We start from the raw sequence: 26,300 nt of genomic DNA, 5'->3' as shown, positions 1-26,300 counted from the left end.
AATTTCAAAATTACTAAGCCCTCTAATACTGATTCTTTTGAAACATATCATGAAACATATAAAAAATTTACACTGAAAATACTGAAAAAGTAAGACCAGGTGTTCCAGAAAAGTAAGCGTCCTCTACATATTTGTGAATTCATGTGAGAACTGTCATGTTCCCAAATGAGTTCAAGGTAAACATTAACCGAACCATCAGGCATGCTAACAAGCATCAAAGAAGTCAAAATTCATATCGCTCAAGGAAATACAATACATCCAATGAGGTCATTATGACAACCACAAAACTTCCCCTTAGCCTTCACCAAACTGCATCCGTCTCGATTTAACATCTCAATGAACAGAAAAATAAAACAAACAATAGAAAAATGTGTGTGGTCCTTTATTACATTTAACATAACATCAAATCTGCATTTTCCTTGTACCAACATAGCTTGTGAAGCTCCGACAGTGATTCAACTCAATGACTTCACTTCGAGTCAAGTATGGACAAAGGATATTGACGTACATCCAGATTTTTGACAGGAAATCTCTATGAATTTTAGCAGAGAAAGTGATGTTGTTCATGTAAAGTGTAAGTGAAGGTCGCATATCTATTTTTGATTCCTCTGTAACAGTCCTATCATGTGTATATCTTATCTTAAAGAAGAGCGTTTCTCTTGCAGTTTAGCTGCGGCTTTCTTTTTCATCATCTGTAATCTCTTGTCAGCATTAACAGCAGATGTTGATCCTCCTGAGCTTTGCTTGCTGCTGCTACTACTACTACTTGTACCACTACTTGAGGAACTAGACTTAGAACTGGATTTAACAGGCTCAGCCTTTGTTGGTAAGTTTTTAAATATGTCTACACCAAGTTTAATTCCACCAGGCTTTGCAGCAGACTCGGATGACTTGCTCTTGCTCGAAGTTTTCTCTTGGTGGTCATGTTTAGAACTACTTTTAAATGACTCTGATTTCACTGAAGATTTAGAAGACTCTGATCTACTGCTACTGCCACTGCTACTGGACTTAATTTGATCACCTTTCCCTGAGAGGTTGGCTGCAAGACTTGCCAGACCACTGAGGGGGCGATTCCCGGAGCTGCCACTTTGGTCTTTGGAACTGGATGACTGCATGAAAAAGAAAATATGGTTACCATTTGCTAAACATTTTTGTTGGTGTGACACACTCTTTTGGGCTCGAAAAAAGCCTACAAAAAACTTATTCCAAATATTGTGATGTGAGTTTTTATGCTAGTTTAAAAATATGTTACAGAATAAAAATAAGCACCAAACTGACCTCACATCATGTCAAGTCCTCCAATATATGTATGTTAGCTTAACATATGGACTTTTAAAGGCTTTTAAGTATTGGTGTACAGGGCCAATGCTGATGGATAATTATGCCAATGTAAGCACCCGGAGAAATATCCTCAGCACAGTGTTACTCCAGCTCACGGGCAACTGTCAGCTATACAAATATGTTTGGGGGAACATAGATTGGTTCGTTCTGTAGCCTTTTACAATAAAAGAAAATCTTTGTTAACAAGAGCAAATGAACTTTAATATGGTGCCAAAAATTACAGTATCACTCGTTCTTGCCATTTCCTTTGAAACTACATCTTTTAAAATTGTTAGCAGCAAATTTATAGATTTCTCAATGAATAACACATCCCTCAATACATTGCGTATTCAACATGTCGGAGAAAGTATATTCAAAGTGTATTTTAACCAATATTGTGAATAAAAGAAACATTACTAGTCGGCCATACTTTTCAAACATGTGGTATTCAAAACAAGATCCAAGAGGGATCTTGGTGCCAACCATTGTTTGATCTTTAAAAGCTGGATCTTTCCCTTCTTTTCTCTTCTTTCCTCTGCTTTTTTTTCTTTATTAGCAAAAAATAATCTTCAACTGCCAAATCCGAGATGGTCGCCTATCTTTCATTTTTTTTTTTCTAATCAATAGCAAAATCAAAAGGGCACAACTAAGGACCAAGAGGATCTACATATGAAATTTGAGAAAGATCCATCCAGTATTGTTCAAGAAATAGCGATAACAAAGTTTCACTGCAAAAATTCAAAATGGTCACCTGATCATTCCAAGAATATAACAGGCACCACTATGGACCAAGGGGAGAGAAATATTGTCTATCAGGATTTTTTTTGCGATTATCTGATTTTTGTGAATTTAGCGACCCTTTCAGAATCGAAAAATATCAAAAATGCGAAATGAGCATGTTACTTTTTTTATTATTAACACATGAGTAATGCATATATAGAGTTGACATACCTATATGCACCTGGACCCATTATCGTCATGAATATTTCTATAATCAATGAATCTCATACCTTAGTATGACTGCTCAGGTAGATATCTATTTGAAGTTAAAACCTACGCTGGGAAGTATAAGCTATGCCCATTCTGAGGTATTCAGATACTTCAAAAAGAGGCATTTCAAATTTGAGACACAGAAATCACAAAAAACTTAAACATTCGAAAATTACAAATTTTTGGGATTTTCTAAAAAAAATGCACTTCATGAATATATCCTAATATACAGTATCACAGACTTGATTTTTAGACCGTAATGGCAGTTATCAATCATCTGTACTTCCTGGTGGACAAACTTTGGTCTGGATAAAGACAGATAAGGATCAGTGATTAAAAGATTGACAGAAAGATTGACAACTGAGACATCAAATCAATGGAATGTGGAGGTGTTCTCTGCCATTAGCAAGTAAAAGCTGAAAATCCACATTTGAACATTCTACTGAAGAAAATTTACATTCTACATGTTAACTTAACCAGTTTCCTTTCTGATTCCTTGCTAATCAATAGACATATGGAACACTGTGCAATTTTAGTTCAGTGCTAGGTTTTCCAGTGTAATACATATATATAACAATGTGACATTATCTTCTTTTTCTAGAGCAGAGGAAACTCATTACTTAATAACTAAACATAGCTGGAATTGCAAATTTATATCATAACTGAAATCTTAAAAACAAACCTTTGAGAAATTTCTTTGATACTAGAACTACCAACACTAACCTTGGACTCAACCCTTCGGAAGCTGAATAGTGTTGACGGGTCAGACTTAATGTTCTTGCTGTTGGAACTGCTACTACTACTGGAGGTGGTGAGACTAGATGTTTCCTTGGAGGAGGACAACGTAGAGGAGGTGGACGAGGAGGAGGAAGATGATGATTTACTCTTCACTGACTTGGAGGCAGATGCCTGGATGATAAACACAAAATGCAAGTACTGAAAATCAGTCATTCAATGTAGGTTTAATTAAATGTCCTGAATATTTACTTACAATATGCCAAATAATTCAATGGGTTCCCCTTTTTGTTTTAATTTATTTTACAAAGCCATTAACATTTATTTCAATGTTTCCATAAAAATTATTCCATTTGCTCTTGAAAGTATTGGCGAAAAACCTATGATATTTGATTTGTCAAAGTAATTGTGAAGAGGCCCTCTACTTAGGAGAGATGTTTTCAGATATCCCATATTAAAATGTGGTATTCTTTGACAGTTTACAACCACAGTTGCATCAATCATGCAAGTGTTATTCATGCGAGTTTTCTTTAAAAAGACAATGCAATTCAAATTAGTATCTGACCAGTGTTTACACCAGGGCCTGTATTCATGAAACCACTCTCATGCTCAAGCATAGATTTTGTGCTCAAGCAAACTTTTTATAATTCACCTAAATAGTTTATACTTATGTCAAATCTAAACCTTGAATATAGCTTTGGCTTGAAGTCCTTTCAAAATTGTTTTTAAATCTTTGGCAAAATCAGCCTTATTTATTAATTTTTAACTTAAACAAGACATGAGGCTTGAGCACAAAATTCATGTTTGAGCATGAGAACGGTTTCATGAATGCGGGCCCAGGTCACTGAAACAAGAATCATCCAACACTGTTGCATGTTAGAATGAGTTTTGAATTTGAGTTAATGACACAGTTTTGAATTTGTCCCCATCACCTTAATCGATAGCAAATAACAATATACTTTTGTACTTGAACAATCTGCTTTTACACAAAACACTGAAATACCCTACCACTACATACACAAATAACTTGGCTGGATAAGTTCCCAAAACAAAACATTCAACCGATATCAGATACAAAACTTTACAGCTTTTAATATCCTTCCCATAACTATAACTATAAAACATACATGCAGAAATGATATAAGACTGTACACAAGTTTTCGTTTGAGATGTGATTTACATCGTCTTAAGAATTTTTAATTGATATATTTGTGGGGAGTTTAGTCAGTAAATCACATATCCAATGGAAACAAAGATTCATTTTCTCATGTTATCATTTCAACAAATATTTTAGAAAATGGATTTTTTTTTTACACTTTTTGGGTCTATATTTGTGGTTTCCATCACCATTTACTTGTCGGTTTATGACATGATTTCATTTTCTAAACTAAACATCAAAATAGTTCACCATTACACGGGTATATTCATAGAATAACACGACAATTGTGTGATAAATTGTTTTTGTCACTCCAAACATACAAATTTACCTTAAAACCACAAACTGACACCGTCATATACCTAAATGCTATCACTGGTACCTCCAAAAGGCATTTGGAAATTACAATTCCCTTTTACCTGTATAAAATGCTTCTATCAATCTGTTATCTTGACTTTAGTTGAGTTCAGATTTCTAAACAAAAAGTCATATAACAATTTGTACAAACTGCACTTGTAGAAATCAATCCCAATGCCAACTAGCCATCCCCAGAATTACCATTTTTTTCATGGTCTTGGTACATCTGCTACAGTACCACACAAATCTAGGGTCATTCACATCCTGCTCAGTCACAGGTGGTTTGTGGCATTCCTGGAAATAAGGAAGAAATAAGGCCATTATACAATGTAGTGGTCTGTTGAAATGTTTAGAATTGGAAATAGTTTAATATTGATTTCTTACTGGAGTAGTTTTTATTATAAATCGTGAATCGTTTTCAAGATGGGCAAAGTGAATTTCTTTTTAAACAAGTATATGAATAGTTAATAGGTTTTCACATATCACAACCATCACAAAATTTGTGTTGCCTATTTTGATGACTAAATTTTCAACTTCATCAGACATACACAACTATCATATTCATCAGACAAATACATCTGTCTGAAGGTGACATTGTCATAATCGGAACATCACTCACAAATATTTTTATCTATCCAATATACACTAACTGAACAAAATGAAATAAAATGTTTCATCATGGTATAAGGTTAGTACTTCTAGTGTATCTACATTGTGTTTCTATTGTTTTTCCCCACTCATAAACCTCCGCAAAACAAACAGAAGTTACAAACCTGATGGTATAGGTTATGGCATTCCTGACATTCCACCAGCTGATTTCCAGATGTCACATCAAAACCTCTGTAACAATCAAAATCATATCATGCCATGAAATTGGCTCACCATCTAGCAACACCATTCGTTGGAAAGATTTACGTTCAAATAATAAAAACATCATTTAAGTTGCCTTCTTGCATCTTTTGCTAATAATTTATCTGGTAATTAAAATGTTCATGTATTAAGTCTGAAAAAAAAAAATGAAGAAACCTTTAATATTGAAATATTTGACTTACTTGCAGACAACACAGGCAATGCCTAGGTCAAATGCAAAATCATCTGCATCAATACTCTTCTCTTCATCCTCACTGTCATCTGATTTTTCCTGTCGTTCTTTCTCTTCTTTCTCTACCTTCACTTTTTTCTCATTTTCTTTTCTTCTCTCTTTGTCACGTTCTTTAGAAGACTTCTCCTCTTTTTTTATTTCCTGAGATGTGTCCTCCTCCTTCACCTTGATGACGGTTTGAGGCGAGTCAAGACGAGCTTTTTTCACAGGTACCTCCTCTGATAATTCTGACAATTCCTTCTTAAGCTAAAAACATAAAAGATACATCAAGATGATATAGTATATTTCTAGTAAAAATTCTCTCCATCTCCCTCCAGTAGCCTCTTTCTGATTTTATCGCTCATGCTTACCCGTTCCTCCTCCTTCTCACTCTTTACAAACACCATCCTCTTTTCAATCCCTTTCTCTCTTTCCTTCTCAGCCTCCTTTCTCTGAACTCTTTCTCTCATTCATTATATCTTGCAGAATTCCATTTTGGATACTTTAAAGATTTACTTGTACTGTTTTGACTGCTCTACACTTATAAGACACTATTAATATCAGGCAATGGTTGCTTATTATTCACAAGATGCCATCCCTTCCCACGCCAAGATGACTAACATACGAAAACCACTCAATAACCCAGCAGCATATTTTGTGTGCGATAAGACTGATAGACTTGTGATGTAACTGGTGACAGATTTTTATTGATCACTAAACCAATAAGATCAATTCTTGCGATATGTATAAAAAGCTGAAACAAAAGAATGCAACTGTGTCCTATAATACAGGGCAACTGAAGCAACATATACCTTGTCCAGCGATCTTTTCTCAGACTCTCTCTTCTTCAGCTTCTCTTCTTCTTGATGTTTCTGCGATGATTTATTTGAAGTCTTGGAATCTGAAGTAACTGATGCTGACTGTAAATATACCAAGTATCAAAAGTCTGTATCCCACAACTAAATATTAGGCAGGTAACAAACAATAAAGCAAAACTAACAGTGTTTAAATGTTGTTACAGCTTTTGATATATATTTTAGATGTGTTTCTTATATATTATACAATTGTTGATTTTCCTGGGGTTTTTATTTTGTCAATTTTGTGGGTGATCTTGACCCACAAATCTACATATCTACAAAATGATAAACAAATAAAAATGTCCATGAATTTTCAGTAATACTGAATTCTGTGCATGTGATTTATCCACAAAATCCAGTGCCAACAAATTTGTATTATTTTGAAAAATCAGAAAATTTCGGCTCCACAAAAAATACACAATTTCGTAGTATTTTTTGATGGGACATTGACATTTAAATCATGAAATAACATTTTCTCTGTATCAAAATCATCAACAATATCGACTTGTTTAAAATCTTACATCTGCTTCTGAATAATCAGGGTAGCAATGTTACGGAACTTCAGAAATTGTAAATGTGCTGATTAGTGATATACTGCTCTATCCCAACAAAATCACAATTTTTTTTTGTAAGTCTTTAGAAAAACGCGAGTTTCTCTAAACTGGCCAGGAAAAGTGACACTAGAACACAGGAGAATGCATCCGCAGCAATCTCCCTCATCAGACCCCTTTAGATAGTAGAGGCTTTTCTGACCACCAACCCTCCTTTTCCTCATATTACACCATTTGGGTACGCCTGGCTCACTCAGAATACCATATATTATGCATCAAAAGATAGCAACTGATAGATGTTATGTATGACTGAGAATTAAATGACATCATGTATAATCTTCAAGTCTCCCATTACTTAAAAACAATCAGATTTAAAAACAAAAGTTGTATATCATCAATCATTATATCATTTGTTAAACATCAGCCTTTAGTAAGTCTTGATTAGTTCTTATTAAACCATTAATGGGAAAATGCAACACTTTGTTCTAACATACTTAGTAATCAATACCTTTTGGCCTTTCCTTTGAGCTATGGCATCATCAAGTAATTGACATAGTTGATCAGTTGAGTCTCGGCTCTTAGAGTGTAACAGTTTTAGTGCCTTTACGAACACAGGATCAAGCTCAACAGCAGCCATTTTTAACCAGATTCCCTGAAAAAATAAGATTCACTGAAAATGACAACCAAATTCCATGAGAAAACAATTTCAATGGTGCATAAAATCAAAAAATTTAAACCTAACAACTTTTGTATGTGTATATAACATATAGTTATAATATATAGCATACTTAGTTATATAAATTTTTCATTAATTTCAACAATTATTGAAATAAAATATGCTGTCTTAAACTCCTAAAACTCTCCATATAAATTATTGTCTCCAATAATCAAAGCTATATAAAATGTGTTTGGAAAGATCATTTTGAATGAGAAGCAAAATTTATTATTTCTTTTCTTGTTTATTTTTTTTTATACTTCTAGGCCATTGCAGGCTGACTTCAGCATCATTGTGATTTAGTAGTCATCAAAGAATGTAAGTGCAAATGTTAAATCTTAAATTCAACTATGATGTGTGTTTTTGCATATAAGTAAGTAATTAGTGTGACATCATGATGAACACTTGACAATCAGATGAGAGAGAGAAAGAGGCAGTGATATGAGGTATGAACTAACTTGTCTTCTCTGTCCATTTATTTGCAATTTGTCCCTTCTGTATTTAAATGTTGTTGGCACATGGTCATTTTTATGAGTAGTATATCTATTATTGGCATGGGTTTAAAGTATCTAAAATAAAAATTTGAATGTGCGTGTATGCTAGATACCTGAGCAGTCATCATACACTGGCTGATCTCATTGTGATTTTATATCTTTTATACTTTGTTCCACTACAGGTATATTGCATTATATTTGAGCTACATATAATATTCAGTTTCAATATGCCTTCTGCCACAATGAGGTGATTGTTATCTTACAACCATTTATTTGTTAAATATTATGGTAGATATCATAACTGGGTAGAGTTCTAATGGTTTTGTTATTCATATATAAGAAAATAGCATATAATCTATTTCCAATCTCTTTATTGCTATTATATTAGTTTCAGTGAAACATATGTATTTTTAAGTGTTCATTGTCAGTATGCAATTGTATCTGTCCTATTTGAATAGGTAACATAAGATGTATGTGCCTGGTAAACTGTATTTGTATCATTGTAGGGTATAAACTTTATTAAAATACTACTGGTCTGTAACTCTCAGTGTTGGGTCAGCTTTTTGTTAACTACCCATTTCCCTCCTCAGTTTCAAAAACATTTTTCCTAATTTGATATAATTACCTGCCCTTTTCCATCAAGTGAGTCTTGGATTGTATCTAATTATGTCAATATATATATATATATATATATATATATGTATATTTATATTCATATTTTTGTACACTTAACTGAATTAGTCATAAAATGAGCACATTTCAATTCATTTATACATCTGTTTAAATTCGTAGCAACTTATTGACAAAGTATCAATATTTCATACTGATTTTAACAGGTTCTTAATATCCTTGGATTTGTGAGGAATTAACAAAAATATAAAGATAAATCAAATATATGTGGTCTTATTTGTTTGCGATTCAATAAACTGTACTCTGCACAGCGTAATCCAATGTGCAACCACAGTAAAATTATGCACAGATACCTCAATCTATTTTAAGAATCCACTCATCTGTGTTTTTCTGACAAAAGATCAAACGTGAAAGGAAAAACTGAACAGTTGAGCTTCTGAGTATGCATGTCACATGCTGACAGGGGCAAACACAAAGCTTTCAGATAAGCTATTTCTAAGACTATCAGAGTTTTCTATACCTGATTCACTATACATAAATAAATACATTTTTCAAATACTTCTTCCCGTTCGTCAGAGTCCAACTGGCGTATATACGGAAACTGCTGTCCTAAATGAAATTGTTGCTTTGTAATTTAAGAAAAGTTCTTGTTTTTTTTCAGTGATTATCCAGCTTATTTTTGAAGGAGTTATTTAACTTTTAATGTTGGTGAAATTGGCTGTTCATTTCGAATTGCCAATGTTCTTATTGAAAAAAATCGGAGCATAATCATAGATCGCTTAGGGAATAATTTTAGTATGTCCTCTGCCACAGTGGCGATCAACTTTCATTTACATAAACTTGACTTCTATCGTTGATACTACGCTACTCGGTGTAAATTGGATGTCTAAGTTATTAATTAAAGCTACTGTCTGATTCCGAAGACAAATACAAACCACAATATTTTGACTTGAACGTTCGAGTAATTTTTTCAGGTACCGACAAAGTGTGTACCGGAGGTCTCTATTGATCACCTACTACACGACACGGAAAAGAACTTTTTCCGGAATACGATTCTGATGTGGCATGAGATAAGCTATTTTGATCGATTTCTCTCTCCTTACAGATATATTATATATATGATTTTTTTTTACTTTTCAAAGTCACTCCATACATTAAAGACCAGACAGCATACTCGCGTTCACCAGTATACGTCCCTGCTTTCACACACAAAATAATACACATACATAAGGATATGTAACTTGCATCATCATCATCATCATCATCACCACCACCACCATTAATCCACTCATTCATACTACTATGTAATTACCAGTATGTATGATTACCTCGTTTTCATTTCAAAATTATACACATCCATAATGTCAATAGTTGTCACTCATATTACACACACATCCACACACTTACACACCTTCACACATACAAACACGCATACATGTACGCACATTTTAGCAAAAGGTGGCGATAAGTATAGCAAAGGAATGAAGGGAAAGAGAAGTAAGAGACAGGATCACAGGCATGGTTTCGTGGTATATAAATATAAAAGAGGCCAAAACAGTGAGCTAATCGGGCGAAAACAAGGTTAAAATGATCATGAAGAAGTATTCAAAGTAGCCAACTAGAACTGGAATCATAAATCAGCAGTATATATATAAGAGCTATCCGAATAATGCTGATATTGATAATAATAAAAAAAATCAAACAAAAAATAGACTTTCTGGATTATATCATTATAATTCCACGAGAGGTTTTCATTTTCTCCAACCTTTTTCAAAATATCCTTTGATCCGCTCACTTCTACTGTTATTTACACATTTTTGAACCAGGAAATGATCTTTTATCTTTTTTTTGATGAGTGTATTGAGGTTTACAGATTTGTGGAGGCATCTAGTTTTGTAAATATAATGTTTGATGATAATTAAAATTTCATTATTCACATGATTACAACATTGTGTTACTATTCCAAGAAGAAACGAATCCTTGTTCTAAGCAAATTTGTCCGTAGTTTTATTTCGATTCAATTTGAGTTTAAATGAAAGATTTCGTTAATATGTTGGTTTTTGCTTCGTTGTGTTTTTAACGGAAGAGCTCGTTCAAATATCACAATTTCTCAATATATCAATTCGCTGACTCGTATCAAAAGACCATTTGTGTGTTTCTGTATTTGTTTTGGGCGATACTAAGTTAATAAAGTAGTACATAGTGTGCACCCTTAACAAAACAGTAAATAACAGAAAAGAAAAATGAAAAGAAAAAAAAGAGGAGAAATATTTGCAGTGAGACCCATAAAACATGCAAATGAAATAAAATCAGCGTAAATTTAGGTCAACCCGAGACCGAATAGGATCAAACAATAGAGTCTATAGTAACTTATATCAAATCAATGAAATGACCTGCTATTTTGTTTCGAGGCGTATCCCGAAATCCAGCACTTTTTCTTTATGAAGTCCAAGATAAGAATATATTCTTTTACCCCAAAGTGAATTTTTATAAGTTTTTATATGTTTATTTGCTTATGACTTTTTGACAAAAGATGTGAGTATTCCCAAATGCCAAGTGTCATGAACAACCGCCACGTTACATTTAAAAGGCGAAACATTTTAAAAGTATATGACGTCTATGTACTTAGCTGTATAATTTACAGTTAGATAGAAAGTAAGTATTGATCTAATAGCTAGCATGGTCGAGATTAGAGAAAGGTATTGTATTTTTTTCTGTGTATTTACAGAAAGAGATTCTTGAGCTAAGTATAATAAGGACTGACAGCATGACAAGTCACGCATTATTGACTATAGAGATTAATGGCATTTTCTGTGTCGATTTGAAAAATTATTAACGACACAGAAAAATAAATTCTGTTTAAAAGAATATATTGCATGTTTTGCCATTATCAGAAAATTTGACATACAAACTTATCAATCAATCAATGCATTATACATTTGCTGTCTATTATACTTCACGAGAGTCTAACTATATCTACATCAGTAAGGAAAGGTTATTATAAGTAAAGAAGATATGACAATATTGATACAAGCCTGTAAAGATTAAGTTAGCATGTAGGTAAAAACCTACACTTTACTTGAGTTCTCTAGGTTGGGAATAAATTTTGTCCGTGAAGAATTCTCATGTAAAACTAGCGCGTAAGTATTTTTTTCTTAGTTTACTAAACAGAAACGATATATAATTAATTATTAGTTACGGTTCGATGATTACATTCGTTATAAGACTCCGTTTATTTCTTAAAATTTCTTCCTTGATAAACAGGTGCAAGTTTAACGTAAAAAATTAATATTCTGCTAAATTACGTCTATAGCTTAAGACATTACATCATTACAATATGTCGTAAGTTCTATATACATTTTACTGCGTTATTCCTCTTAATGTTTTTCTATAACAGACGTGAACAATGTGTATATTATACAAAAAATAACTCCGTTTATAAAAAAAGACAAATATTGCAAGTTAAAGATTTAAATTGTAACTACATATTTGTATCCTCATATTCAATAATTAGTTAATCGTTTTGAAAACAGAATGTTGTTTGCCGGACTTGCATGTTTGTTTATTTGTTTTTGTTTTTTTTTGTGTGTGTTTGTGGGTTTTTTGCTTTTGATTTTTTTGAGGGGGAGTGGGTTCCATAATTGATTACTAATCTTGAAAATCCATTTGCTGTTCAACACATTATCTAGAGATCAAAACTGAATTCGGCACAGCGATCATCATTCGATAAAAATTAACATTCCAAATCAGACTAAAAAAAAACAATACCATCAAGGAACCGTTTTTCATGACGGATATTCACGTAAGTGTAGATATAATATATGTCTAGCACTCGAAGAAAAAAACATACATGTATCGTCTTTTGTGACATCTCAAAGGCTTTTGATAGAGTTTGGCATAAAGGTTTGTTTATTAAGTTAAAATCCTATTGAATAGACGGAGAGCTATTGGCTTGGTTGAAGGACTATTTACATCAGAGACATCAAAAAGTATGTGTTAATGGGTCATTTTCTAAATTAGGTTTTATAGATGCTGGGGTTCCACAGGGTTCTATTCTTGGCCCTCTTTTATTTCTAATTTATATTAATGATATAGCAGATGTATTTGATTCAGCTTCAAAACTTTTCGCAGATGACACTTCTCTCCAATGTTCTTCTTCCTCCTATCAAGAAATTCAAACTATCCTTAACAAAGACCTTGAATCTCTTAATTCATGGGCTAAAACATGGCTTGTAACTTTTAATCCTGACAAAACGGATGTACTTTTCATCTCTAATAGTAATGAAATAGAAGGTTTATTAGAATTAGAATTTGATGGAAATATTTTAGATTTCACTGATAGTCACAGACATCTAGGTGTTATTCTCAACTCAAGTATTAAATGGGGGGATCATATTGAAGTCATTTACTCATCTGTTATGAAAAAAAATACGTTTTGAGAAAATTGAAATTTGTATTAAAACGGGATGCGCTTTTAAGAATTTATCGTACTTTTATATCACCCATTCAAGAATACGCTTGAGAATTGTGGTTGGAATAATCTGGATAACTCAATCAGGTCGTCATCCTCATTAAGGTGTTTTTAAAAAGTCTTTAAAACCTATCGAGCACATTTCTCCACCTTCTCATTATGGGATAGGTGACCGTAAATTAAATATCATACTAACGAAACTTAGACACCAGTGCAGTTCTTTAAATCATGATTTATTCAGGGTAAACCTTGTGGATACCCCCAGTTGTTCTTGTGGACATTTGTGTGAAAATTCTTATCATTTTTTCTTTATGTGTTGTCATTATAATTTACAAAGAAATGTTCTTTTTCAACATTTAGATGATTTAAATTTACCCATACATTGTGATTTAGATTTGATATTGTATGGTAATAATGATCTTTCTTTTGAAACAAACTCGAAAATTTTGTTGAATGTCCAAAACTTTATTAAAACTAGTAATAGGTTCACTTGACGTCATCCGCCTGAACTACCCCCTCAATCCTCTCTCTCTCTCTCTCTCTCTCTCTCTCTCTCTCTCTCTCTCTCTCTCTCTCTCTCTCTCTCTCTCTCTCTCTCTCTCTCTCTCTCTCTCCTAAAATATGTAGTTAGTGTATTTGTTGCCATATGGCTATTGCGTTGTCTGACTATATTTTGTTATATATTGGGGAAAGGGTGTTTCATAAGTTGTAATAACTTGTACCTAATCCTGTTGTAATAATTTTTGCAATAAAATATGTTTAATTCAATATAGATACCAGGACGAATAAACGCGCTTCTGATGGAACTTTCCACATCATATGTAGTTGCCGTTGTCTCCATATTATTGAATTTATCATGTTAATCATCTCACAAATTTGAAATGATGAAACATATTGCTTTCGCTTTCATTTTATGTCTTTTCGTGTAATCTATTATTTATTATTTTTTTTGTAATAATTATCCCAATAGGTATACTCTAGATCTGTCGCATTGTAGAATGACACGAATTCTTATAAATATATTTTGACGCAATTGTTGCTATTTATTACAAGACGACAGTCCCTCCCCACGCTTAAGTGACTGTATATTTTGTGGGAGATAACTTGGTTGATGGACTTGTGACGTCACTGGTGACGTAGGTGTTAGGTAGCCTATATAATGCTAGTAGACAAAGCAACGGATCATATATTTTCTCTTGAATAAAAAGCACTCTTGGTTATCTTCGAGGTGACCTCTTTTGCTAGCAAGTTTTGTTTTTTCATTAAAATGAAATAGAGTAATACTGGGGAAAAAAGGGGGGAAAATGTTTTGACAGCTGCAAATCTCCAAAACATAAATTAAAGAAAAAAAGTTTAAATCCTATATTTGATAATCATTTTCAAGACTTTATGTTTTTAAAGAAAAGTTTGGGAATTATATTTATAACTATTTTTCATCATCGTATTGGTAATTTTCAGCCACGTGTTTTTAACTAAAAAAAATAGGAAACAGACTGAGATACTTATTTTCGGGTCTTAAAATTCAAGGAAAGTGATCCACAGCATGTTAACGTTCAAGTATTTCAAAAAGTTGATTAGTGGAGGTAATTTAGGCAAGGTTAGTTGAATTTTGACCAAAACTTCAGAATAATACTCAAAAGGTGAACTCTGGTAACGGGAAAATACGATTTCAACCATGCCCTCACAAAATATAGTTCACAAGGAAAAAATCTACAGAACGTCATATTACTCCGCGTTTGGAAAAAAAGTGCTACTGGTAACATAGTGTATTAAAACGTGAGATCGTATGGAATTTGATTTACATCAAATTATGCCCTACTTCCGGTCAAACAGAAGTTTCCTAATATCTTTAAATCTATAAATAAATGTATTTTGTGGGTTTTTTTTTTTAATTTTTAACACGAATACAGATAAACATTAAATTGATAAAACTTACACAGAAACATCTTCTGTTTGTTACAAAGTTTAAATGTAATTTTTTTTCTTTATATGCAGACCACGGTTGTTCTTGTTCTTCTATCGGACTGGTCATGACCATGTTCCTGAAAGGCGTGGCCGTCACATTGTTATGTGTGATGAATCTCGCCACAGGTACGTCTATGATTTGAGAAATCCTTGCTGTATTATTCATAATTTGACCCTTTTGCTGTTAATTGTACATTTATACATTTGTGTGTGTGTGTGTGTGTGTGTGCGTGTGCGTGTGTGTGTGGTTTTTTTTTTTTTCGATTTTTCCCCTTGCGGAGACCAACTGTATTTGTAATACCCAATTTATCCATGATCAATACCACAAATTTTTATACTCAACACTTCTATGAACACTATTTCCCTATGTTTGAGTTCGATGACCAATAAAATAGAACACTATTGTGACCATATTACGTATATTTCTAAAAGAAACCCAAATTATACATAAAGCACATTAGTGACAGCTTAGGGATCGGATTGTTGAGGTACTGTCTAGAATTAATTATGACCAGTTGCCTTCAGGCATTTTATAATTTGCTGGACATACCATGTAGTTGTTTACAGATGTGTCTTCTGGTATTAAAACAACGTACTACCACAGATTCGAACGTGTCCAATTCCAACACTAGACAGTGTGTTTCCCAAGATTATTTAAGTCAATTAATTATCTGGGTTGTGAAAAAAACATTTGAAATCACACGAGGTCACTTTTTTTGTTCGTATCCTGTTATTAAGGAAAACTTTATTCAATGAAACGATTGAAGAAAATTAAACTTTATGTTACACGATATTTTGTCGTGTTAGCCATACACTCACATTTCAATCGCTGTAAATATAAGGTTTTATCATTCCGGGGAAATTATTTGGTCATTTCATTCTACCAAGAAACAATTTTCACCTGGTTTGTCTGTTTAAGAAACACTGTGCTACATCGATCCCAATATTCCTTCAATATATGTATTTATACTCTCTACATAGATGCATTTCCCAGCCTACAGCCACTTACTTAATATCCCGGAAATGAACATTTACACCAGTCTTAACTTGGTCAGTGTTTTAGGGTAGCTTATTAAGGTTAAGTAAGTGCCTCAGATTATTTAGGTCTAAGATTATTCATTTTGATCACTAACACAGAAATATACTTAGTCTTAATTTGACACCCTAAGTGGATCCAACATAAAGACAGATGTCCTATGGACTATAATATAGAGATCTGGGTTTATGCCACTCTTAGTCCCATTTCAAATCCTACTTAACTTAAGGAAGTGTTCCTTAACTTTCAATTTCCTATAGGAAAGCATTACATAAGTTAAGGAGATTGCCTTAAATTTAGGTTTTTTTCTTAACTGCATAATGCATTTTTATAGTAGTTAAGATTTACTTAAGTTAAAGATTTGTGAAACTGCTGGCAGATCGATATGGGGGTTGTGGGTTGGGATTTATTCCCATTTCGCCTTAGTGCCAAAAGCAGGTAGGAAGAAGTCAGCTGCGGTGAAATGGAACATTGTATATACAAATTAAGGAAGTCAAGTATTTATTATATTATATATATCTTACATCTATGCCGCCTTTGGTCAATTATAATTAACTGTAGAATGAGTTATTGTAAAAACAACAACCGCTGCATGTAATAGGTTCGTTGATCTTTCCACACTTTTCCTAAATTTTCCATTTCGCCCTAGCACATTCCCACCTGCTTTATACCAAAATATGTAACTAAGGCGAAATGGGAACACACACCCCTGAACACCCACACTGGATATCTGCGAAGGCGTGGGCTTACATTAAGATATCAATCTAAAATGTTCCACAGGAATTAAGATGTGGTAACCCGCATTTTTAAGGTATGGCAGTTAACATAATTTTCACTAAGAAATGTAAGTTTTAATCTTATGAACGTAATCGGATATCAAAATCTAAGTTTACATATTTATGTACATATTTCTTTACTTACGAACTTGGGATAGGTGATGGGTCATTCTCTTTTGTCGAAACACGTGCTTGTTGTTGTAGACCTTGTTGTCAATGAAGCAAATGACTCTTACTCTTCCAGAACACCTGGTCTTACCCTCCTCGTACTTTTTCAGGAATCTCCGTGCAAATATTTTGCCATAGTTTTATAGAATTAAGATTTGGATTATGTTTATGTTGACATGTTGGTATTTTATTTTCTTGATTTTTTAAATTGTTTTTTAAATCGAATAATATTTTTCATTAATTGGTAATGTTATCTTTTGATACAATAGTCAGACCAATTGGTGAAATAAAGCTGTGATTGAACATAGTTTTATTTAAAACACGGTGATTGGTTGGTGATTCATATTCATCAATATCAAATTTATGATTGCTAACATATGGTTCATATTCTCTGTTTTGTTATAGCATTTATGAAATTAAACGAGGAAGTTTGTATGTTGTTAACCATAGTATATATTGTATATATTGACCATGTACCGGGGTAGTTTGCATGTTGTTAACTATAGTATGTTGACCATGTACCGGGGTAGTTTGTATATTGTTAACTATAGTATATTGACCATGTACCGGGGCAGTTTGTATGTTGTTAGCCATAGTATATTGACCATGTACCGGGGTAGTTTGTATATTGTTAGCCATAGTATATTGACCATGTACCGGGGTAGTTTGTATGTTGTTAACCATAGTATATTGACCATGTACCGGGCAGTTTGTATATTGTTAACCATAGTATATTGACCATGTACCGGGGTAGTTTGTATGTTGTTTACCATAGTATATTGACCATGTACCGGGGTAGTTTGTATGTTGTTAACCATAGTATATTGACCATGTACCGGGCAGTTTTGTATATTGTTAACCATAGTATATGGACCATGTACCGGGGTAGTTTGTGTGTTGTTAACCATAGTATATTGACCATGGACCGGGGTAGTTAATATATTGTTAACCATAGTATATTGACCATGTACCGGGGTAGTTTGTATGTTGTTAAGCACAGTATATTGGTCGTGTACCGGGGTAATTTACGTATCATTAACCATCTTGAACAATGAACGAACTCGATCAAAAAGACTAAATTATTTAAATTTTTTAAAGACAGGAGGAAAACATAGTGTTCAGACATGTAAACAATACCTAAATTAAAATTTGAAATTATGAAGAAAGGATAAATTTACATAGACGCCCAATACAGTAGGATATTAAGACCAGGTGTTGCGGATATGTAAGCGTCTTCAGCTTCATCAACGAGAGCCGGAATGTCACTCTTTGTCAACCTCAAATGCAATGCTTAGTTTCCAATAAGAACCGGTTTTACAACAGTAGGTATGTATGTTTAATATCAAAAATAGTGAGAAAAAAGGAAACTTCCAGACACGCTTGTGAATATCTTACGTCGTATGCAAAATGAAATATAATATTTCCCTATGGTTTCATGATCCGTAATATCTCTATCAACTATAATCTGTTGGAACTCTGTATGGTAAGTTAGTATGTCAGCTGTCGATATAATACAAGCCCTTGAATATCAAATCAACTGTGTCTTTCAAATGATTTTTAAACGTTTTAAAATGTCATTTACTACTCTTTCGTCAAGAACAGTAATGTTTTTTTCTTTCCTTTGTTATTTTCGTTTCATACCGATATTGTAAAACTGATTACAAAGCGCTATGACATAACATGGATAAACTTAAGCCTACTATTGCCCCCTCGAATATTTACCGTCATGTTGTATGTCTGGAGATGTTGTTCTTACAGCTCAAATGTTCATTTGTACACGAACAAAGAATTGTGTGCTTCATATATCAATAACATGAATTATAAAATATATTTTACACCGAAAAATTTTTTTATTAACTTAATAAGCTGGTCATACTCAGAGAAACGTAACATTGACCATAAATCACTAATTGTAGTGAGGTTGTGCTTTGTTGTATTTAATACCTTACTAAGTGATATATGTCAATAATTTACAATTCAAGATCAAGTATTTGTATCAACCCTTCAAGGATAGGCAGGGATATATATAAATATAGATAGATATATATTTAATATTGAATTAGTGTTAATGTCGACTGGGTGGCACAGATTGTTCATGTGGGCGGGGTGGCACAGATTGTTCATGTGGGCGCGGTGACACAGGGTGTTCATGTTGGCACGGTGATACAGGGTTGTAAGGTTGGGTAGGTGACAGGTTGTTCATGTTGGCTAGGTGACATAGAGTGATCATGTTGGCTAGGTGACAGAGTGATCATGTTGGCTGGGTGACACAGAGTGATAATGTTGACTAGCTGACACAGGGTCTTCATGTTGGCTTAGGGATACAAGGTGGATGGCACATGTTAATTTCGGCTGGGTGACACATAGTGTTTATGTTGGCATGGTGACACAGGATGTTCATGTTGGCATGGTGACACAGGATGTTCATGTTGGCATGGTGACACAGGATGTTCATGTTGACTGCGTGACCCTTGGGTGGATGACACAGGTTGGATGACTCAAAATGGGTGACATAGGGTGCTCACTGTAAACTTCAAAACTAGCTAAACTTATCGTCGTCCACTGATAATGAATGGAGAATGAAGTAGTAAATACTTAAAAGCAGTTGTTTCTTTTGTATTGAATATGGTTTCCTATAGAAGGCGGCTCTCTGTGACATTGTGTAGTGATAGTGTCTTCATTACATTACTGTGCATTAACCGATCAGTGATGTGAGAATCATCAAACTGCAGTCGCCAGATCAGAAGTTGAGGTCACGGATGTTAAGTTTTCGTTTTCTTAATTTCCTGATTATGTTGTTATGATGCTGAACGAACGTTGCTAAGAGTTGAACAAGAAAGTATGTCAACAAAGGTCAAGCAACTCGGGTCAAAGTTCTGAATAACGGAGATAAAATTTCACTTCTCTTCACTGATTTTTTTTTCTTCATTCGTTGCAGTAAATGAAACTTTAAATGAAACTCAATTATTTTAATAGCGATACGTTTCAGAATTTATATATGTGTTTAACTCACATGCATGAAAATCATGTGACCGTGTCACCATTATTTCTTACATATATCAATTATAAGTGTAAATTTCACTATTATTTCTCACGGATATTAATTATAAGTGTAGATATCACCATTATTTCTCACGGATATTAATTATAAATGTAGATTTCACCATTATTTCTCACGGATATTAATTATAAGTGTAGATTTCACCATTATTTCTCACAGATATTAATTATAAGTGTAGATTTCACCATTATTTCTCACAGATATAAATTATAAGTGTAGATTTCACCATTATTTCTCACGGATATTAATTATAAGTGTAGATTTCACCATTATTTCTCACGGATATTAATTATAAGTGTAGATTTCACCATTATTTCTCACAGATATAAATTATAAGTGTAGATATCACCATTATTTCTCAGGGATATCAATCATAAATGTAGATTTCACCATTATTTCTCACAGATATAATTATAAGTGTAGATTTCACCATTATTTCTCACGGATATTAATTATAAATGTAGATTTCACCATTATTTCTCACAGATATTAATTATAAGTGTAGATTTCACCATTATTTCTCACAGATATTAATTATAAGTGTAGATTTCACCATTATTTCTCACAGATATAAATTATAAGTGTAGATTTCACCATTATTTCTCACGGATATTAATTATAAGTGTAGATTTCACCATTATTTCTCACGGATATTAATTATAAGTGTAGATTTCACCATTATTTCTCACAGATATAAATTATAAGTGTAGATATCACCATTATTTCTCTGGGATATCAATCATAAATGTAGATTTCACCATTACTTCTCACAGATATAAATTATAAGTGTAGATTTCACCATTATTTCTCACGGATATTAATTATAAGTGTAGATATCACCATTATTTCTCAGGGATATCAATCATAAATGTAGATTTCACCATTACTTCTCACAGATATAAATTATAAGTGTAGATTTCACCATTATTTCTCACGGATATTAATTATAAGTGTAGATTTCACCATTAGTTCACACGGATATTAATTATAAGTGTAGATTTCACCATTACTTCTCACAGATATAAATTATAAGTGTAGATTTCACCATTATTTCTCACGGATATTAATTATAAGTGTAGATTTCACCATTATTTCTCACGGATATTAATTATAAGTGTAGATTTCACCATTATTTCTCACAGATATAAATTATAAGTGTAGATATCACCATTATTTCTCAGGGATATCAATCATAAATGTAGATTTCACCATTACTTCTCACAGATATAAATTATAAGTGTAGATTTCACCATTATTTCTCACGGATATTAATTATAAGTGTAGATATCACCATTATTTCTCGGGGATATCAATCATAAATGTAGATTTCACCATTACTTCTCACAGATATAAATTATAAGTGTAGATTTCACCATTATTTCTCACGGATATTAATTATAAGTGTAGATTTCACCATTATTTCTCACGGATATTAATTATAAGTGTAGATTTCACCATTATTTCTCACAGATATAAATTATAAGTGTAGATATCACCATTATTTCTCACGGATATTAATTATAAGTGTAGATTTCACCATTACTTCTCACAGATATAAATTATAAGTGTAGATTTCACCATTATTTCTCACGGATATTAATTATAAGTGTAGATTTCACCATTATTTCTCACGGATATTAATTATAAGTGTAGATTTCACCATTATTTCTCACAGATCTAAATTATAAGTGTAGATATCACCATTATTTCTCAGGGATATCAATCATAAATGTAGATTTCACCATTACTTCTCACAGATATAAATTATAAGTGTAGATTTCACCATTATTTCTCACGGATATTAATTATAAGTGTAGATTTCACCATTATTTCTCACGGATATTAATTATAAGTGTAGATTTCACCATTATTTCTCACGGATATTAATTATAAGTGTAGATTTCACCATTATTTCTCACAGATCTAAATTATAAGTGTAGATATCACCATTATTTCTCAGGGATATCAATCATAAATGTAGATTTCACCATTACTTCTCACAGATATAAATTATAAGTGTAGATTTCACCATTATTTCTCACGGATATTAATTATAAGTGTAGATTTCACCATTATTTCTCACGGATATTAATTATAAGTGTAGATTTCACCATTATTTCTCACAGATATAAATTATAAGTGTAGATATCACCATTATTTCTCAGGGATATCAATCATAAATGTAGATTTCACCATTACTTCTCACAGATATAAATTATAAGTGTAGATTTCACCATTATTTCTCACCGATATGAATAAATAAGTGTAGATTTCACCATTATTTCTCACGGATATTAATTATAAGTGTAGATTTCACTATTATTTCTCACGGATATTAATTATAAGTGTAGATTTCACCATTATTTCTCACGGATATTAATTATAAGTGTAGATTTCACCATTATTTCTCACGGATATTAATTATAAGTGCAGATTTCACCATTATTTCTCACAGATATTAATTATAAGTGTAGATTTCACCATCATTTCTCACGGATATTAATTATAAGTGTATATATCACCATCATTTCTCACGGATATTAATTATAAGTGTAGATTTCACCATCATTTCTCACGGATATTAATTATAAGTGTAGATTTCACCATTATTTCTCACGGATATTAATTATAAGTGTAGATATCACCATTATTTCTCACGGATATTAATTATAAGTGTAGATTTCACCATTATTTCTCACAGATATTAATTGTAAGTGTAGATTTCACCATTATTTCTCACCGATATGAATAATAAGTGTATATTTCACCATTATTTCTCACGGATATTAATTATAAGTGTAGATTTCACCATTATTTCTCACGGATAGTAATTATAAGTGTAGATTTCACCGTTATATCCACTTACCTAAACATATGGTATCACTGGTTCATAGATCAAGATACTGTTGGTAAATCACTACGCATGTGATTTTATTCCGATTAAACCATTTTCCATTTCTTTTAAATTCGTTTTCTTTATACTTCTCCAGGATTTCCATGTACTTATTTTGAGAACGTGACATTATTTTAACCTGGCATGTCAGGTATCATCGACGAGGAGGATCCCAGTTACCCTTTGTTTTCAGATTTGTTATCTTTATACTTCTTCACTGCTCTTGCAAATATTCAAGTTTGAATCACTTTTCTGTTAACATGTCTGTAAGTTGTTCCGACTAGTTTGTGTGGTTAAGAAAAACATAATACGACTTACTGACATGAAAACCGTGTTATTCTTTGTCGTTATCTGATCTCGGCAGTTAAAAAAATTAATTCGTTATTTGGTATTTTATCAATACAACTTTACCACAAATTGATTTTTCAAAGTATCATTTCCTTAACAATAAACTGTTTGTTTTCTCTCCTGTATAATTTCGTCTATAATATTTATATTTTCTTACTTTAGTTTATGGTTCTACAACTTCTGGATCAGTCACTGCTTCGACTGACAGTAGCACACAATATATAGACTCTGCTTCGACTGACAGCAGTACACAATACATGGGCTCTGCTTCGACTGACAGTAGTACACAATACACGGGCTCTGCTTCGACTGACAGTAGTACACAATACACGGGCTCTGCTTCGACTGACAGTAGTACACAATACACGGGCTCTGCTTCGACTGACAGTAGTACACAATACACGGGCTCTGCTTCGACAGACAGTAGTACACAAAACATGGGTTCTTCGTCAACAGACAGTAGTACACAATACACGGGCTCTGCTTCGACTGACAGTAGTACACAATACACGGGCTCTGCTTCGACTGACAGTAGTACACAATACACGGGCTCTGCTTCGACTGACAGTAGTACACAATACATGGGCTCTGCTTCGACTGACAGTAGTACACAATACACGGGCTCTGCTTCGACAGACAGTAGTACACAATACACGGGCTCTGCTTCGACAGACAGCAGTACACAATACACGGGCTCTGCTTCGACAGATAGCAGTACACAATACACGGGCTCTGCTTCGACTGACAGTAGTACACAATATATGGGCTCTGCTTCGACAGACAGTAGTACACAATACACGAGCTCTGCTTCGACAGACAGTAGTACACAATACACGGGCTCTGCTTCGACTGACAGTAGTACACAATACATGGGCTCTGCTTCGACAGAAAATAGTACACAATACACGGGCTCTGCTTCGACAGACAGTAGTACACAATACACGGGCTCTGCTTCGACAGACAGTAGTACACAATACATGGGTTCTTCGTCAACAGACAGTAGTACACAATACATGGGCTCTGCTTCGACAGACAGCAGTACACAATACATCGGCTCTGCTTCGACAGACAGCAGTACACAATACACGGGCTCTGCTTCGACAGATAGCAGTACACAATACACGGGCTCTGCTTCGACAGACATTAGTACACAATACACGGGCTCTGCTTCGACTGACAGTAGTACACAATACACGGGCTCTGCTTCGACTGACAGTAGTACACAATACACGGGCTCTGCTTCGACTGACAGTAGTACACAATACACGGGCTCTGCTTCGACAGACAGTAGTACACAATACACGGGCTCTGCTTCGACTGACAGTAGTACACAATACGCGGGCTCTGCTTCGACAGGCAGTAGTACACAATACGCGGGCTCTGCTTCGACAGACAGTAGTACACAATACCCGGGCTCTGCTTCGACTGACAGTAGTACACAATACACGGGCTCTGCTTCGACTGACAGTAGTACACAATACACGGGCTCTGCTTCGACAGACAGTAGTACACAATACACGGGCTCTGCTTCGACTGACAGTAGTACACAATACATGGGCTCTGCTTCGACAGACAGCAGTACACAATACACGGGCTCTGCTTCGACAGACAGTAGTGCACAATACATGAGTTCTGCTTCGACCGACAGTAGTACACAATACACGGGCTCTGCTTCGACAGACAGTAGTACACAATACATGGGTTCTTCGTCAACAGACAGTAGTACACAATACACGGGCTCTGCTTCGACAGACAGTAGTACACAATACATGAGTTCTGCTTCGACAGACAGTAGTACACAATACATGGGTTCTTCGTCAACAGACAGTAGTACACAATACACGGGCTCTGCTTCGACAGACAGTAGTACACAATACATGGGCTCTGCTTCGACAGACAGTAGTACACAATACACGAGCTCTGCTTCGACAGACAGTAGTACACAAGACCCGAGTTCTTCGTCTACAGACAGCAGTACACAATACATGGGTTCTTCGTCAACAGCCAGTAGTACACAATACATGGGTTCTTCGTCAACAGACAGTAGTACACAATACATCGGCTCTGCTTCGACCGATAGTAGTACACAATACATAGGCTCTACATCTACAGACAGTAGTACACAATATATAGGCTCTACTCAATCCACCGGCAGTGCCCAACAAATTAGCTCAAGTTCATCAAGTGGTAGCACACAAATAAGCTCTATCGGAAGTAGCACACAACCAACGTTGACTTCAACAACTTTGGTAAGCAACTCTACCACGTCATCACAAGCAACAACAACGAGTTCTGTGACCACAAACCAGCAAGCAACAACAACAACAACAACAACATCAACAACAACAACGCCAACGACAACAACCGCTATCGATAATGTAGATAATACCGCATGCGTGAACGGTAGCGGAAGTTGCTTCCTCCAAGATGACTCGCTGGGAGCTGGAGGTACGTCTCATAACTAGTCTGGGAAATATTAAGTAACGTTACAACAAAGGAAAAAAATCATGCTGAAATGATGATAAAACACGAGACGTTTCGCAATACAATACAAGAAGCGGCAAAAGGGACGAGGGTTATGAAATAGGAGATATATTCAAACAAATGTGTACTCAAATTACTTGCATGTGCCGTTTAAAAAACACTATTCAAACAGATTATGCTATAAACCTCTAATCTCCGAACTTTTCTTCTGA

General features: G+C 33.9%; 2 protein-coding genes across 2 annotated transcripts; one reads left to right on the top strand and one right to left on the bottom strand.

The window, feature by feature from the left end:
* Window positions 1–366: 366 nt before the first annotated feature.
* LOC132559358 (integrator complex subunit 12-like) lies at window positions 367–9,863 on the bottom strand. The gene is made up of 8 exons (XM_060223968.1): window positions 9,822–9,863; window positions 7,556–7,699; window positions 6,452–6,559; window positions 5,611–5,906; window positions 5,332–5,398; window positions 4,760–4,852; window positions 3,034–3,219; window positions 367–1,109 (listed from the first exon to the last, which is right to left on the bottom strand). The coding sequence occupies exons 2-8, from the start codon at window positions 7,682–7,684 to the stop codon at window positions 636–638; spliced, it is 1,353 nt and encodes a 450-aa protein (XP_060079951.1). The 5' UTR covers window positions 7,685–7,699; window positions 9,822–9,863; the 3' UTR covers window positions 367–635.
* Window positions 9,864–14,900: 5,037 nt separating this feature from the next.
* LOC132559354 (serine-rich adhesin for platelets-like) lies at window positions 14,901–26,069 on the top strand. The gene is made up of 3 exons (XM_060223963.1): window positions 14,901–14,940; window positions 15,353–15,448; window positions 23,767–26,069. Exons 1-3 carry the CDS (start codon window positions 14,901–14,903, stop codon window positions 26,067–26,069), a joined length of 2,439 nt encoding a protein of 812 aa, XP_060079946.1.
* Window positions 26,070–26,300: the final 231 nt, after the last annotated feature.

This window comes from Ylistrum balloti, unplaced genomic scaffold (genome assembly GCF_031769215.1).
Source record: "Ylistrum balloti isolate Yb309-2 unplaced genomic scaffold, AGI_CSIRO_Ybal_v1 Utg370894, whole genome shotgun sequence".
Lineage (NCBI taxonomy): Eukaryota > Metazoa > Mollusca > Bivalvia > Pectinida > Pectinidae > Ylistrum > Ylistrum balloti.
Note: the sequence above shows the minus strand (reverse complement) of the source record. Positions and strands in the feature narration are given on the sequence as shown.